This window comes from Nannobrachium achirus, assembly GCF_963921795.1.
Source record: "Nannobrachium achirus genome assembly, chromosome: 8".
Classification (NCBI taxonomy): domain Eukaryota; kingdom Metazoa; phylum Chordata; class Actinopteri; order Myctophiformes; family Myctophidae; genus Nannobrachium; species Nannobrachium achirus.
The window spans coordinates 1276433-1294013 of NC_137817.1; the positions used below are offsets into that span (position 1 = coordinate 1276433).

Here is a 17581-nt window from a genome sequence, read left to right on the forward strand (position 1 = left end):
TCATTGCTATAGAGTGTGTGTTCAGTAACAGTGTTAAATAGCTCTATATTGTGACAGTAATCATTGCTATAGAGTGTTCAGTAACAGTGTTAAATAGCTCTATATTGTGACAGTAACCATTGCTATAGAGTGTTTGTTCAGTAACAGTGTTAAATAGCTCTATATTGTGACAGTAATCATTGCTATAGAGTGTTTGTTCAGTAACAGTGTTAAATAGCTCTATATTGTGACAGTAATCATTGCTATAGAGTGTTTGTTCAGTAACAGTGTTAAATAGCGATATATTGTGACAGTAATAATTGCTAGAGAGTGTTTGTTCAGTAACAGTGTTAAATAGCTCTATATTGTGACAGTAATCATTGCTATAGAGTGTTTGTTCAGTAACAGTGTTAAATAGCTCTATATTGTGACAGTAATCATTGCTATAGAGTGTTTGTTCAGTAACAGTGTTAAATAGCTCTATATTGTGACAGTAATCATTGCTATAGAGTGTTTGTTCAGTAACAGTGTTAAATAGCTCTATATTGTGACAGTAATCATTGCTATAGAGTGTGTGTTCAGTAACAGTGTTAAACAGCTCAATATTGTGACAGTAATCATTGCTATAGAGTGTTCAGTAACAGTGTTAAATAGCTCTATATTGTGACAGTAATCATTGCTATAGAGTGTTTGTTCAGTAACAGTGTTAAATAGCTCTATATTGTGACAGTAATCATTGCTATAGAGTGTTTGTTCAGTAACAGTGTTAAATAGCCATATATTGTGACAGTAATAATTGCTAGAGAGTGTTTGTTCAGTAACAGTGTTAAATAGCTCTATATTGTGACAGTAATAATTGCTAGAGAGTGTTTGTTCAGTAACAGTGTTAAATAGCTCTATATTGTGACAGTAATCATTGCTATAGAGTGTTCAGTAACAGTGTTAAATAGCTCTATATTGTGACAGTAATCATTGCTATAGAGTGTTTGTTCAGTAACAGTGTTAAATAGCTCTATATTGTGACAGTAATCATTGCTATAGAGTGTTTGTTCAGTAACAGTGTTAAATAGCTCTATATTGTGACAGTAATCATTGCTATAGAGTGTTTGTTCAGTAACAGTGTTAAATAGCTCTATATTGTGACAGTAATCATTGCTATAGAGTGTTTGTTCAGTAACAGTGTTAAATAGCCATATATTGTGACAGTAATAATTGCTAGAGAGTGTTTGTTCAGTAACAGTGTTAAATAGCTTTATATTGTGATAGTAATCAGTAATCATTGATATATAGTGTTTGTTCAGTAACAGTGTTAAACAGCTCTATATTGTGACAGTAATCATTGCTATAGAGTGTTTGTTCAGTAACAGTGTTAAATAGCTCTATGTTGTGACAGTAATCATTGCTATAGAGTGTTTGTTCAGTAGTGTTAAATAGCTCTATATTGTGACAGTAATCATTGCTATAGAGTGTTTGTTCAGTAACAGTGTTAAATAGCTCTATATTGTGACAGTAATCATTGCTATAGAGTGTTCAGTAACAGTGTTAAATAGCTCTATATTGTGACAGTAATCATTGCTATAGAGTGTTTGTTCAGTAACAGTGTTAAATAGCTTTATATTGTGACAGTAATCATTGATATAGAGTGTTTGTTCAGTAACAGTGTTAAATAGCTCTATATTGTGACAGTAATCATTGCTATAGAGTGTTTGTTCAGTAACAGTGTTAAATAGCTCTATATTGTGACAGTAATCATTGCTATAGAGTGTTTGTTCAGTAACAGTGTTAAATAGCTCTATATTGTGATAGTAATCATTGCTATAGAGTGTTTGTTCAGTAACAGTGTTAAACAGCTCTATATTGTGACAGTAATCATTGCTATATAGAGTGTTCAGTAACAGTGTTAAATAGCTCTATATTGTGACAGTAATCATTGCTATATAGAGTGTTCAGTAACAGTGTTAAATAGCTCTATATTGTGACAGTAATCATTGCTATAGAGTGTTTGTTCAGTAACAGTGTTAAATAGCTCTATATTGTGACAGTAATCATTGCTATAGAGTGTTTGTTCAGTAACAGTGTTAAATAGCTCTATATTGTGATAGTAATCATTGCTATAGAGTGTTTGTTCAGTAACAGTGTTAAACAGCTCTATATTGTGACAGTAATCATTGCTATATAGAGTGTTCAGTAACAGTGTTAAACAGCTCTATATTGTGACAGTAATCATTGCTATATAGAGTGTTCAGTAACAGTGTTAAATAGCTCTATATTGTGACAGTAATCATTGCTATATAGAGTGTTCAGTAACAGTCTTAAACAGCTCTATATTGTGACAGTAATCATTGCTATAGTGTGTTTGTTCAGTAACAGTGTTAAATAGCTCTATATTGTGACAGTAATCATTGCTATAGAGTGTTTGTTCAGTAACAGTGTTAAATAGCTCTATATTGTGACAGTAATCATTGCTATAGAGTGTTCAGTAACAGTGTTAAATAGCTCTATATTGTGACAGTAATCATTGCTATAGAGTGTTTGTTCAGTAACAGTGTTAAATAGCTCTATATTGTGACAGTAATCATTGCTATAGTGTGTTTGTTCAGTAACAGTGTTAAATAGCTCTATATTGTGACAGTAATCATTGCTATAGAGTGTTTGTTCAGTAACAGTGTTAAATAGCTCTATATTGTGACAGTAATCATCGCTATAGAGTGCTTGTTCAGTAACAGTGTTAAATAGCTCTATATTGTGACAGTAATCATCGCTATAGAGTGTTTGTTCAGTAACAGTGTTAAATAGCTCTATATTGTGACAGTAATCATTGCTATAGAGTGTTCAGTAACAGTGTTAAATAGCTCTATATTGTGACAGTAATCATTGCTATAGAGTGTTTGTTCAGTAACAGTGTTAAATAGCTCTATATTGTGACAGTAATCATTGCTATAGTGTGTTTGTTCAGTAACAGTGTTAAATAGCTCTATATTGTGACAGTAATCATTGCTATAGTGTGTTTGTTCAGTAACAGAGTTAAATAGCTCTATATTGTGACAGTAATCATTGCTATAGAGTGTTTGTTCAGTAACAGTGTTAAATAGCTCTATACTGTGACAGTAATCATTGCTATAGTGTGTTTGTTCAGTAACAGTGTTAAATAGCTCTATATTGTGACAGTAATCATTGCTATAGTTTGTTTGTTCAGTAACAGTGTTAAATAGCTCTATATTGTGACAGTAATCATTGCTATAGAGTGTTTGTTCAGTAACAGTGTTAAATAGCTCTATATCGTGACAGTAATCATTGCTATAGTTTGTTTGTTCAGTAACAGTGTTAAACAGCTCTATATTGTGACAGTAATCATTGCTATAGTTTGTTTGTTCAGTAACAGTGTTAAATAGCTCTATATTGTGACAGTAATCATTGCTATAGAGTGTTTGTTCAGTAACAGTGTTAAATAGCTCTATATTGTGACAGTAATCATTGCTATAGAGTGTTTGTTCAGTAACAGTGTTAAATAGCTCTATATTGTGACAGTAATCATTGCTATAGAGTGTTTGTTCAGTAACAGTGTTAAACAGCTCAGATCAAACACAGTGTTGACTCACCAGGTCGTCATGGTGTCAAAGGTATTGAACGTTTATGTCACTTAACTAACTGAGCTTTTAACACTGTTAACACATTGGATGCCATCAAAGGGTTAATTCAACTTACCGGGGCGCGTGCGCGTGTATTGTGCATGCTGGCCTCGGCGTGTGTGACGGGCACGTGTGTGATCGTTAACGTTGAGATGATAAAATCCAGGCTTTGTGTCCCCCCAGACACCCTGGTGTCTGGCCAGCTGCCAAATGGCCACAGCCAGGCAAGGAGGTCAATATCAAATGCTACACTATCAGCACCTTACACCAGGCTACCATCACACTTCAACAAGACATGATCACCTCCTGTCTAAAGCTCATAAGACATGACCACCTCCTGTCTAAAGCTCATAAGACATGACCACCTCCTGTCTAAAGCTCATAAGACATGACCACCTCCTGTCTAAAGCTCATAAGACATGATCACCTCCTGTCTAAAGCTCATCTACAAGACATGACCACCTCCTGTCTAAAGCTCATAAGACATGACCACCTCCTGTCTAAAGCTCATAAGACATGACCACCTCCTGTCTAAAGCTCATCTACAAGACATGACCACCTCCTGTCTAAAGCTCATAAGACATGACCACCTCCTGTCTAAAGCTCATCTACAAGACATGACCACCTCCTGTCTAAAGCTCATAAGACATGACCACCTCCTGTCTAAAGCTCATAAGACATGACCACCTCCTGTCTAAAGCTCATAAGACATGACCACCTCCTGTCTAAAGCTCATATTCATGTCTTTCAGAGAGTGACTTTCCAACCAGAGGCAGAGGAAGGCATGTGATTGTTATTCCAGTGATCATCAGCATCTTGGTGGCAGCAGTACTGCTGTATTTCTACATAAATAGTAAGTCTATTTACGCATCAAATTACTGCCCGTTTTGAGCTTGTAGATCGGCTATTTTAAAAACATTTAGATAAGTCTTGAAACATTTAAAAAAGCACAAATCTCAAAGAGGCGGACCCAATGTGAACATGTGACTCCACTCTGACCAATCACTGTCTCCCATCTCAGCTCTGACAGGAGAAGACGAGGCAAGACGAGTCCAAGTCGCTTTGACACAAGAGAAAGTGAACAAACTGAGAGGTAAGGTAGGTGTGTGTGTGTGTGTGTGTGTGTGTGTGTGTGTGTGTGTGTGTGTGTGTGTGTGTGTGTGTGTGTGTGTGTGTGTGTGTGTGTGTGTGTTTTGACCTAAGAAATGGCTGTTAAGGACTACAATGACGTAGCCGCTGGCACACACTATAAGATGATCCATCCATCTCTGTATCATTATAACATTGAGCTTCATTCATCGACAGGAGAAGAAGAGGCAAGACGAGACAAAGCCAACAAACTGAGAGGTAAGGTGTGTGTGTGTGTGTGTGTGTGTGTGTGTGTGTGTGTGTGTGTGTGTGTGTGTGTGTGTGTGTGTGTGTGTGTGTGTGTGTGTGTGTGTGTGTGTGTGTGTGTGTGTGTGTGTGCAGGGCCGCCGATAGTGGGGGGTACACTTTTCCCCTACACTTTCTCTGGTTGTTAAACATGGAACTGCTTTGTTCACTACAGCTCTGTTGGAGAGAACACCAGGGTATCGTCATATTACTGACTATGAAGACAAGCTTCAACGCAACATGAAGTATACATATCTGAGTGTAAAACTGGGCACACAGCCTGAGGTCATGTTTAAAGACGTCTACACCCTGCTCTACAATGTAGACATCAATGTCACAGACATCCACAGTCATCATGAGGTCAGACAGATGGAGAGGAAGAAGGCAGGAGAGGAAAGAAAAGGAATCCAACTCAGTGAAATCTTCAAAGATCCTTCTGGAAGAAACAAAAGAACAGTGCTGACCGTTGGCTGTGCAGGAATTGGCAAAACCTTCCTCGTTCACAAATTTATCTCTGACTGGGCCAACAAACGTTTTCCCCAAGATCCACACCTCGTGTTCCCGCTCAAGTTCCGACAGTTAAATCTGCTCAAAGGACAAAAGTTTAGTTTGGCAAAGCTGATTCACCATTGCATCAAGGAAACCAGATTTATTGAGGAAGACGTTCTTAATCACATCTTCAATGAATTGCAGAAGTCAGGAAACTACAACGACAGCCCCTTCAAAGTCATGTTTGTTCTGGATGGGTATGATGAAAAAAAAGATCTGCTCGATTTTGAAACAGATTTTGGCCCCATAAATGTGACAGATTCTTACCCAGTGGAAACACTTCTAGCAAACCTCATCAAGGGACAGCTGCTCCCCTCGGCTAACATCTGGATAACCTCACGACCTGCAGCAGCCAATCAGATCCCTGAGGACTTTGTTAACAAGATGACAGAAGTGCGAGGGTTCATCAGAGATGAACAGAAGGAGGAGTTCTTCATGAAGAACATCAGTGATGAGAGCCAGGCCAGCTCGATCTACTCACACATCAAGGAGTCAAAGGTCATCCATTCCATGTGTGAAATCCCAGTCTTCTGTTGGATCCTTGCTACCGTTGTGAAGAACTTGGGGACGTTAGTCAAGCTGCCCAAAACCCTGGTTGAGCTGTACTGCCACTTCCTGATGGGTGAGATGCTGCGGGAGAAGATGAAGAATCCTGCAATAAAGAAGGCAGACAAAAAGAAGATCATAAAGGATGCAGGAGAAGTTCTTCTGAAGCTGGGCAGGCTGGCGTTTGAACAACTGGACAAAGGCAACATCATTTTCTATGAGGAAGACCTGAAGGCATGTGGTCTTGATGTGAACAACGTCTCGCAGTACTCAAGCTTTTGCACCACGTTCTTCAAAGAAGACGATGTGTTTTTTGAGAAAACGGTCTACTGCTTTGTTCATCTGAGCTTCCAGGAGTTTCTGGCTGCAGTCTACATGTTCCACTGTTTCACACAGAAGAACATGGAGGTCCTGGAGACATTCCTGAGAGGCACCGATTACAACAGCAACAGTTCCCTGTCTGACTTCCTGAAGGCTGTTATGAGAAAAAACGTGCAGAGTGAGAGTGGTCACCTGGACCTGTTTGTTCGCTTCCTTCATGGTCTCTCACTGCAGTCCAACCAGAGTCTGTTAGGTGGCCTATTGGGTCAGACAGAGAGTCCAGAGGAGATCCAGAAAGCCATCGACAACCTGAAGAAGATGGATGACCACAACCTCTCTCCAGACAGGCGTATCAACATCTTCCACTGTCTGATGGAGATGCAGGACCCCTCATTGAGTCAGGGGATCCAACAGTACCTGGAGTCAGAGAGCAGATCAGGGGAGGAACTCTCTGAGACTCAGTGTTCAGCTCTGGCCTCCATGCTGCAGATGTTAGACGTTCTGGAGGAGTTGGACCTGGACAAATACAACACAGAGTATGGGGGGCGAGAGAGACTGATCTCAGCTGTGAGGAACTGCACAACAGCCAGGTTAGTAGTCATGTGAATGTCAACATGTTAGAGCACCATTCACTCATATACTATATTCATTCATTAAAAAACATAAACATGCACACACACGCACGCACGCACGCACGCACGCACGCACGCACGCACACACACACACACACACACACACACACACACACACACACACACACACACACACACACACACACACACACACACACACACACACACACACACACACACACACTGATTGGTCACGACTGGTGGTGCATTCTGCAGTGTTTCATATAAACCAGTGGTTCTCAAAAGTTTTCCTGTCAAACACATTGTGTTCCAGGAACCCACACAAATGTAGTCATTTATTTTGTGAAAATAGCCAATCTACAACCTTGCGACGCATCATGAAACTTTGTGAGATTGTAGATGTAGATCTGCTTCAAATAGCTGATGTATAAAGGGTTAAATTGGTTAACCCATTAAGACCAGAGGTCGTTTCTACAATTGATTGATTGATTGATTATTTTATTAGACAAAAATGGAGAACAGTCCAAGTATAGTCAATACAATATAAATGTAGTACAGTACAAGTACAGTTAAACACCCTGCCTAAAAGGAACATCCCAAATAAGACCTTATACAGTCTTTTTTTTTTTTACATTGGAAGTCCTCTGTATTTAATTCTTGGACATAATAAATATCAAGCAAAGAAAACATTCCATAATATCACAGTTATATAAAAACACTATGTACAGGATCGGGGAAACAAGGGGACTAAGGTAGGGGGGGGGGGGGGGGGGTACTATATCCTTACGGTGTTCTGATGTTACAGTATAAGTGTATACAGGGTATCTGCACATTTATAAAGGTTCAATGTAATTACTTATAAGACCTTTTTAATACCACAATGGCCAAACTGGAAGAGGCAAATATTGTGAATTTAGCAGATCTAAAAGTTCACAAAGCCTCAAACTGCGAGGCGTTGTGAGCTTGTAGATTGGCTATTTTCACAATATTTATCTGTGGAACAGAGTCAAACTAAATGTTAATGCCTTGACAGATGCATCAAGCTTCAAACATAAATTAAAGGAAGCCGTTATTAGAAAACAAGTTATGCTCAGTTAGCTTGTTTGATATTTGAACTATGAGTAATTGGATATTCAATTTGTTGTTAGTAATTTCTTATTTGTAAACCAAAAAGTAATGTGTGAATCATTTAGTTTTGTTTATGTTTTAACTTTGTAATGGTATAATTCCATTGTATTGTGTTTTAACTTTGTAATGGTATAATTCCATTGTATTGTGTTTTAACTTTGTAATGGTAGAATTCCATTGTATTGTGTTTTAACTTTGTAATGGTAGAATTCCATTGTATTGTGTTTTAACTTTGTAATGGTATAATTCCATTGTATTGTGTTTTAACTTTGTAATGGTAGAATTCCATTGTATTGTGTTTTAACTTTATAATGGTAGAATTCCATTGTATTGTGTTTTAACTTTATAATGGTAGAATTCCATTGTATTGTGTTTTAACTTTGTAATGGTAGAATTCCATTGTATTGTGTTTTAACTTTGTAATGGTAGAATTCCATTGTATTATGTTTTAACTTTGTAATGGTAGAATTCCATTGTATTATGTTTTAACTTTGTAATGGTAGAATTCCATTGTATTATGTTTTAACTTTGTAATGGTAGAATTCCATTGTATTATGTTTTAACTTTGTAATGGTAGAATTCCATTGTATTGTGTTTTAACTTTGTAATGGTAGAATTCCATTGTATTGTGTTTTAACTTTGTAATGGTAGAATTCCATTGTATTGTGTTTTAACTTTGTAATGGTAGAATTCCATTGTATTATGTTTTAACTTTGTAATGGTAGAATTCCATTGTATTGTGTTTTAACTTTGTAATGGTAGAATTCCATTGTATTGTGTTTTAACTTTGTAATGGTAGAATTCCATTGTATTGTGTTTTAACTTTGTAATGGTAGAATTCCATTGTATTGTGTTTTAACTTTGTAATGGTAGAATTCCATTGTATTGTGTTTTAACTTTGTAATGGTAGAATTCCATTGTATTGTGTTTTAACTTTGTAATGGTAGAATTCCATTGTATTGTGTTTTAACTTTGTAATGGTAGAATTCCATTGTATTGTGTTTTAACTTTGTAATGGTAGAATTCCATTGTATTGTGTTTTAACTTTATAATGGTAGAATTCCATTGTATTGTGTTTTAACTTTGTAATGGTAGAATTCCATTGTATTGTGTTTTAACTTTATAATGGTAGAATTCCATTGTATTGTGTTTTAACTTTATAATGGTAGAATTCCATTGTATTGTGTTTTAACTTTATAATGGTAGAATTCCATTGTATTGTGTTTTAACTTTGTAATGGTAGAATTCCATTGTATTGTGTTTTAACTTTGTAATGGTAGAATTCCATTGTATTGTGTTTTAACTTTGTAATGGTAGAATTCCATTGTATTGTGTTTTAACTTTGTAATGGTAGAATTCCATTGTATTGTGTTTTAACTTTATAATGGTAGAATTCCATTGTATTGTGTTTTAACTTTGTAATGGTAGAATTCCATTGTATTGTGTTTTAACTTTGTAATGGTAGAATTCCATTGTATTGTGTTTTAACTTTGTAATGGTAGAATTCTAATGGTTTTAATTGTATTGTGAAGTGTGAGTGTTTGGACCCAGGAAGAGTAGTGTTCACTGTGGTGAAGACTAATGAGGATCCATAATAAACAATAAACAGTGAACTGTTTGATCATCTCTGATTTTACATTTAATCTGTCATTACAGAATTGTTGGCTTTGGCAAGAACCTCCAGAAGGAACACATGAAAGTTGTGTCTTCAGCTCTCAGTTCTAATCCATCCCATCTGAGACACCTGGACTTAAGTTACAACCACCTGCACCTGGATCTACTCTGTGCTGCACTGAAAAGTCCTCATTGTAGACTGGAGACTCTACGGTCAGACTATTAATTATTCTCATAATTTATTTATTGTGTGATTATACTATTAATATTGTGTCAATGCTTTGTTTTAAGAGTGTGAATACGGTTGATATAACAACACACTTTGACTAGAATAATGATAAGGTACAGTGACTACAGCATGTGTTTATTTTTATACATCTTTTCTGCATTTTATTTACACAAGACTTGGGCATTTTCCCCACCAATAGGGACGAGCTGTAAATGACACCGTCACGGAGCAATATACTGTAGAAACTTGCAGCAGTTGTCCGTCACAAACGTGTGTCACACTCAGACTAAACTCTGGCATGCTTTTACGTAGCAACATGATTGCAACTTTAAAACAGTTACAAGACTTGGCCCTTTTTCCGGCCAATAGGGATGAGCTGTAATTGTTGAAGCCCCACCCCCTCTGTCTTCCTATTGGCTGGGCTTTAAACAGCCATGCCCATAACTCCAGTTGGCAGCATGGTACCGTCTCTAAACTTGGTGTCTGGACTTATTGTTGAAGCCCCGCCCCCTCGTACAAGTCTGTTGTTTCCGCCCGCCCTAACGGTCTCTTCTCGCCCTTAGGGCGTCTTACTGGTAAATAATAAGTAATGTTCTCAAATAATTGCAGTTGAGTAAAAATCACAATATTCTGCTCTGAGATGTAGTGGAGCAGAAGTATAAAAGTATCAAACATTGACAGACTTTACAGCACTGGTCTGTATTGTCTCTTTCTTATCAGCTTCACATGTCTTAAATGTCCATCAATTGACTTTTGTCAAGGTTCAAGTTTGTACTTTATTGTCTATTGTCTTATGTCTTTTGTACAGGTACATAAGAGTAAACTTTTTTGTTTTGTTTATTTCTCACTTAGACTGATGAACTGCTGGTTGTCAGAGAGGAGCTGTGAACTTCTGGCCTCAGCTCTCAGATGTAATCCTTCTCATTTGAGAGAATTAGACTTGAACTTCAACGTCTTGCCGGTGTCTGGACTGAAGACCTTCTCTGGACTGGAGTCTCTGCAGTGAGTAGACTTGGAAAGTAAAAGTACTCATTCCAAATAATTACTTGAGTAAAAAGTAAAAAGTACGTGCTTTGAAAAGTACTTTTAAAGTAAAAGTATTTTTACCGTATATTTCTAGAATTTGAAGGATATTAAAATTAAAAGATCCCCACCAAACATCTTAAAACTGGCCCAGAATTGGTTTTCTACTATGATGTGAAATCTAAATGCAGCAGTGTTTTTTTAGACTGAGTACCAGTTATAATTAATATTTGACTCTCCAAGAACAATCATTATTATTATAAAAAATACATGTATATCCCACAATTTTGTAATCCATTTTTTTAAGTGCCAATTGACCACCAAGTAGGCCTACACCATTATGACTGATGTTAAAATACAGATAAGGTTTCCTAATAAGAATGTTGTTTTCATTGTTCAATTATAATTATAATACATCTCACATCCACAGACAGACAGATTTCTGACTGTTACTGTAAGATGTTTTGCATGTCTGTCAGAGGACCCCAATGTAAACAAGCCATATAGCCTACTGTAGTGCTTTTGCTATGCGAACTGCTAATCAAGTTCAATCAATCAATTCAAACACACGCATGCATCCACGCGCATGAGGGCACGCACGCACGCGCACACACACACACACACACACACACACACACACACACACACACACACACACACACACGCTAAAGGCTTTTTTTGCGAGGCAAAGATGACCGAAGCTACAGCTGTGCAGACCATTTAACCTTTTCCACACAGAACTTGACAGAAGCACAATACTTTATCCAGCATCAATGTGATAAAAAAAAAAAAACACTGCCACTGACTCACCTAGCTTCGGAGGTTCAAAAAGAACGCATTTCCAACGCGTGTGCATTTACAGGAGCAGCATGGCCAAAGTCTTGTGTTTATAAATCCATAGAGTTATAGAAGTTATAATCCACGTGAATTTTGTGTTGACATGTTTGAAAGCCATGACGAGATGGTAATGGTTCACAGCATTGTTATGATGGTAGAATTAAACCAGGCTTCCTCTGAAAACCGTGGATTTCAAAATAAGAGCATGAGGTATTAGGCTATTATGTAGGCTATATGGTTAGTTTTATTTGTTAGTCTAGTTACAGGAAGTAAATACACCGGTGCTTTCCTACTTGACACAGTGTGAATCTCTCACTCAGCCAGCATCAGAGCGTCACCGCAGCTTCTATGCATGATAATCAAGCGCTCTAATCATTTTGTTTGATCTGCCACACATCGGCGCGACATTAACATAACACCAAAGTAGCGAGCCTGTTTTGAAAATGTAGCGGAGTAAAAGTAAAAAGTACTCCAAAAAATAAATACTCAGTAAAGTACAAAGTACTGAAAAATGTACTTCGTTACAGTAACGAAGTATTTGTACTTCGTTACTTCCTATCTCTGTCGTTGGGTAAATTCTTTCCCCACAATTCCATGCTGTATTGTAACCTGACTCGGCCAGATGGTGGCGTATTGAGTTCCTCATACTTCCATCTGGAACCAATCAGAGATTGGTGCTTCACTGCACAGCACCCCGTTCCAACCAATCAGAGATTGGCACACAGCGAGACCGGGTGTGACAATTTACAATCTAGGCATTTAGCAAATGCTCTTAACTCATCGGATGCCCACGAGGTGTCAACGCGTCAATCTCTTTGATTATAATCATTTTAATTTTATAATTTTATATTTACACTACAAATGTACAATTGTAGATGTATGGCTTGTTCTTTTAAAACATATGATCTACAAGCTCATATGTTAACAATAATAAATGTTTCCTCTCCTCCAAGCCAGGCAGCAGTGAGTTTGTCCAGTCAGGCTGCCTGGTGAAGATAATGCTAGCAGAAACACTGTAGTGTCAGGTAGTGGAGACGTTGTGTTAGATCAGGAGTCGGCAATAATGTTTTCCATGGGGCCACATCATGAACAACAGAACATATTGTGGAGGGCCGCTGGGCCAAAAGGCAGTGCTCCCTGCCAACTAAACACACAGCTTTACCTCCGACTTCACTAAATAAATACTAAACACACAGCTTTACCTCTGACTTCACTAAATAAATACTAAACACACAGCTTTACCTCTGACTTCACTAAATAAATACTAAACACACTGCTTTACCTCTGACTTCACTAAATAAATACTTAGCAGTCCATTTTTTGTTGAACACCCGGCATTTGGCATCGACTTTAATTTTTTTTAGACACTTTAGCCATTTCTGATGGGTAAGGTAAGGCAGGTGGTCTTGACTTGTGACCAGTCTGACCACCTGCTTGTTATTGAGACAACATCCAATGATCACACACCTGCTGATGTACGCATTGCGTCCATATGTGCGTAAAAAACGTCAAAATAAAAGCAATGCAGCTTTAGTCCATGCATGAGGTAAAATAATAAAATGTGTTTATTTTGTAATTTTCCATTAACCCTACAAGGGCCGGTCAGAGTGAACCAAAGGGCCGCATACGGCCCCCGGGCCGCACATTGCCCAGGTCTGTGTTAGACAGTCACACATTGATGCATTGTTGTTCTACTTCCTACAGAGTGAAACATGGAGGAGAACTCTGGACTGATCCTCAACTCCTTACAAGATGTGAGTATCTGTCTGTCTGTCTGTCTGTCTGTCTGTCTGTCTGTCTGTCTGTCTGTCTGTCTGTCTGTCTGTCTGTATTTGTATACACTATATACAAATACAAACACTATTTATACTTTTTACCTTTTTTTGTAAATTATACTATATACTACAAGGTCACAACATGTCACTTTGTGACGCGTTGTGAGATTGTAGATCTGCTATTGTTGTTACTTTTGCAACACACAAAATGGAGTGTAAAAAACTGTGTCTTTTTTTTCCCAAAATTTTGCGTAGGGCAACGTTTGCGTGGCATTTACGAACACATCCTAAACAGACACACCTGGCGTACATTTGATCCCAGCATTGATAAATGCGCAGGCTGAAATTTAAATAACACGCCCTTAATTATTCTCAAAACGCCCCGATTTTACGACTAGAACAACCTGAATACGACCTAGCAACGAAAGGAAAGCCAATAGAAGAGAGTTTCAAGTTCAATCCTATGTCCAGTCCCACACAGACCACGCACACATGCGCGCACGCACACACCACCAAGCCCAGCAGCATTTTGGTTCACTGTGGAACCATTATTATTACCATTTATTTTGTATAGTAAGCTTGCAGCCTACATGCAGGCACGTGCACACATAGACATCAAAGGGGGCTTGAGCCCCTGCCCTTTTCTATGTCTGTCAAAAATGCCCTCTTCAGACCATGAATGCAGTTGTTATTTATGGTGAAAGAAATACAAATGACCACTTTCCATGCCTGAAAGCAGCATTCAAGATGTCAAACTCTCCTGAACTTGCAGCATTTTATGTTGAAAGAATTGCCCTCTCTGTGTAGAAAAACCATGCATGCCGTACGTATGCCACATCTCCAGTATTGACTTGATAATCCTTAGTTCAGTGTGGTATCACGCACCGAAAATAGCCGACCTCCAAGCTCACAACGTGAGCTTGTAGGTCTGCTATTTTCGATATTTTCACCAAAAGTGCCCTTTTCGAAATGTCAGCCCCTGCCTCTCTAACATTCTCTGCACGTCCCTGCCTACATGAGTGACACCACACCAGTCATAATTTGTCACGAATGGAATATTAATTTAACCCAATATCGGCGACTTACAAAAAAAGAAAAAAGAAAGCAAAATCATGTATTCCCCATGTATGCGATGTTACTGAGAGATACTGACAAGGAGGCAGTTAGAATTTGAAGGTTTGAAGCGTCGGGTGGGTTTTATCCTTAACACTTTGTAAGCCGAAATAGAATGGGGGTTGGTAGATTAGCCGTGAAATTTCTATTATTGTATTGTGATCTGATCATAATATTATGTTTATAAACATGAGCCCGCGGCCCCTCCTTGTTGGACAGCGTCGTTGTTTTTTTCTTTTTTTCCCCCCCCCCAGGCCAGTAGCTCACCGTGATTTTCTCGATCTCCGTTGGGATAAAGTGGTGGTTTTGGCCGAGCATCGATCTCCCCGTGCGTTTCGCGTGCGCGATCCGTTCACGTAAATGTCCCCTCAAATAATCCACGTGTGACTCAAGAGCAGAACTGAAAAGTTTCGCTAGCATAGCCCCTAGCATGGCTGCTGTAGAAGCACCAGGGTACAGACAGTAACCGAATAGGGTAATATGCTTTGGAAAAGGAAAGGCCAATGACATCACTTCTGCTTCTTGTCAGCCCAGCCATGAGCTATCGATGCACGAGTGGTGACTAGGGAAGGTTAGACGATCGCCGATTTTCGGATGAAAATCATTTATTTCGGTAAATACGGGAAAGTACGGGAAAAGACGATTGGCTGCCCCTCCCCCCCTAGGAAGTTCGATATAGTACGGTTTTAACATTAAGGGGCTCCCCTTGGCTTACAAAGTGTTAATACATAACTCCATACAGGACACACTTGTATAATAGTTGGATACGTCACGGTCCACGAAAAGAAGCAGCGCCGCTCCGCTTCCGACTCCTCGATCAAAATGCTTGAGTCTCGCATAAGCGGTCGTATCCTGACCTATAAGCTTCTTCTGAGCCAGATCATAAGCGGTCGTATCCTGACCTAAAGCTTCTTCTGAGCCAGATTAAGCGGTCGTATCCTGACCTATAAGCTTCTTCTGAGCCAGATCATAAGCGGTCGTATCCTGACCTAAAGCTTCTTCTGAGCCAGATCATAAGCGGTCGTATCCTGACCTAAAGCTTCTTCTGAGCCAGATCGGCAATTCTATCTGAATGGCTGTTAAAGCACTTCATTGTAACTTGGAAATAAAATCGGCGTGCATAGCCTATACTGTATATGCTTTTACAGGGATTATTTAAATTATTAGTGTGTTAAATATACATTTTGGAGTGGATACATGTGTCAGATAGTTAGACAATGCTGCTCCACATGTCTACAATGGAATAAGTGGTGTAAGATGAATCCTACACCACCTCAGAACCTGACGTGAGATCTGATCCTACCCTACGCCAACGTCAAAGTCACGTTGAAATGATAAATGTCGAGACTTCCCTAAATTTCGGTGTACGCCCAAATTTCGATCTGCACCACGTTGATAAATGAGGGCCAAAGTGTGTGTAAATATATAAATATGTTAGTTTTCATAATTTTATTGCCAATGAAAAAAAAGTAGTCAACGAAATCCACACTGCCTGTCTGTCTGTCTAATAGTGAAATTAACTGATCTACAAGCTCACAACACGTGAAAAGACGGGAGCTTGTAAATCTGCTACTTTTGTTTAAAGGTTACATTTCTTGACACCTTTTTTAAAAAGTAATTTATTCTCTCTCTCTCTCTCTCTCTCTCTCTCTCTCTCTCTCTCTCTCTCTCTCTGTGTCTCTCTCTCTCTCTCTGTCTGTCTGTCTGTCTGTCTGTCTGTCTGTCTCTCACTCTCTCTCTCTCTCTCTCCCTCCCTCTCTCTCTCTCTCTCTCTCTCTCCCTCCCTCTCTCTCTCTCTCTCTCTCTCTCTCTCTCTCTCTCTAGATTCCCATCGTCTCACACTGGATCCAAACACAGCGAGTAGAAAACTTTGTCTGTCTGAGAACAACAGGAAGGTGACCTGGCCAGCGGGGGCGGAGCTTCAGTCATACCCTGATCATACTGATAGATTTGATGATGATGATGGTCAGGTTCTGTGTACAGAGGGTCTGACTGGACGCTGTTACTGGGAGGTAGAGACGAGTGGTGAGGTTATGATAGGAGTGTCTTACAGAGGAATCAGCAGGAGAGGAGAGGGTAGTGAGCTTGGACAGAATGATCTGTCCTGGAGTCTGCTCTGTTGGGCAGGCTCTTACTATGTCTATCACAATAGTAGGAGGACTGCCCTCCCTGTTCATTCCTCTGGCTCCAACAGAGTAGCAGTGTATGTAGACCATGCTGCTGGGACTCTGTCCTTCTATGACGTGTCCTCTGACTCACTGAGACACCTTTATACCTTCCAGTCCACATTCACTGAACCACTCTACCCTGGGTTTACGCTTTATCACTCCTCCTCAGTGTGTCTTTGTGAGGACAGATAATGTCTCTGATGAGATGACATCAACCAATATGGTTGCTGTGTGTGTGTGTGTGTGTGTGTGTGTGTGTGTGTGTGTGTGTGTGTGTGTGTGTGTGTGTGTGTGTGTGTGTGTGTGTGTGTGTGTGTGTGTGTGTGTGTGTGTGCACGCGTGAATGTGTGGTTTATGTAAATGTATATACAGTGCAGACAGGGTTCGAGAGGTAGAGAGAGGGAGAGAGAGAGAGAGGTAGAGAGAGAGAGAGAGAGAGAGAGAGAGAGACATTGAAAACACATCTCTTCTGCTGACTGATATTGTACTTCTAATGAATGCATTTTTATTAATTTTTTCCCATGTATTTTATTGTAATCTTTTTTTCAAAACAACTATAAAACATAAATGTCATCAGTTGTACACAGTGTATTTAATGTACTTGTTACAATATTGATGTATAAAAGTACATTGTAAATGTCTAGCATTCATAACCAGCTCCACATATTATATTCCCAATAAGCATTTCTGAAACCATAACATC

General features: G+C 38.9%; 1 protein-coding gene across 1 annotated transcript in view; it reads left to right on the plus strand.

The window, feature by feature from the left end:
* LOC308289432 (NACHT, LRR and PYD domains-containing protein 3-like) overlaps positions 1-17104 on the plus strand; it is a 48455-nt gene extending 31351 nt beyond the window's left edge. Inside the window, exons 4-11 of the mRNA XM_080731121.1 lie at positions 4360-4461; positions 4630-4701; positions 4914-4955; positions 5158-6988; positions 9776-9946; positions 10815-10964; positions 13527-13576; positions 16535-17104. Coding sequence (XP_080587247.1) covers positions 4360-4461; positions 4630-4701; positions 4914-4955; positions 5158-6988; positions 9776-9946; positions 10815-10964; positions 13527-13576; positions 16535-17070 — 2954 coding nt within the window. The 3' untranslated portion in view covers positions 17071-17104. The remainder of the gene's footprint in view (positions 1-4359; positions 4462-4629; positions 4702-4913; positions 4956-5157; positions 6989-9775; positions 9947-10814; positions 10965-13526; positions 13577-16534) is intronic.
* The last annotated feature ends 477 nt before the right edge of the window (positions 17105-17581 follow it).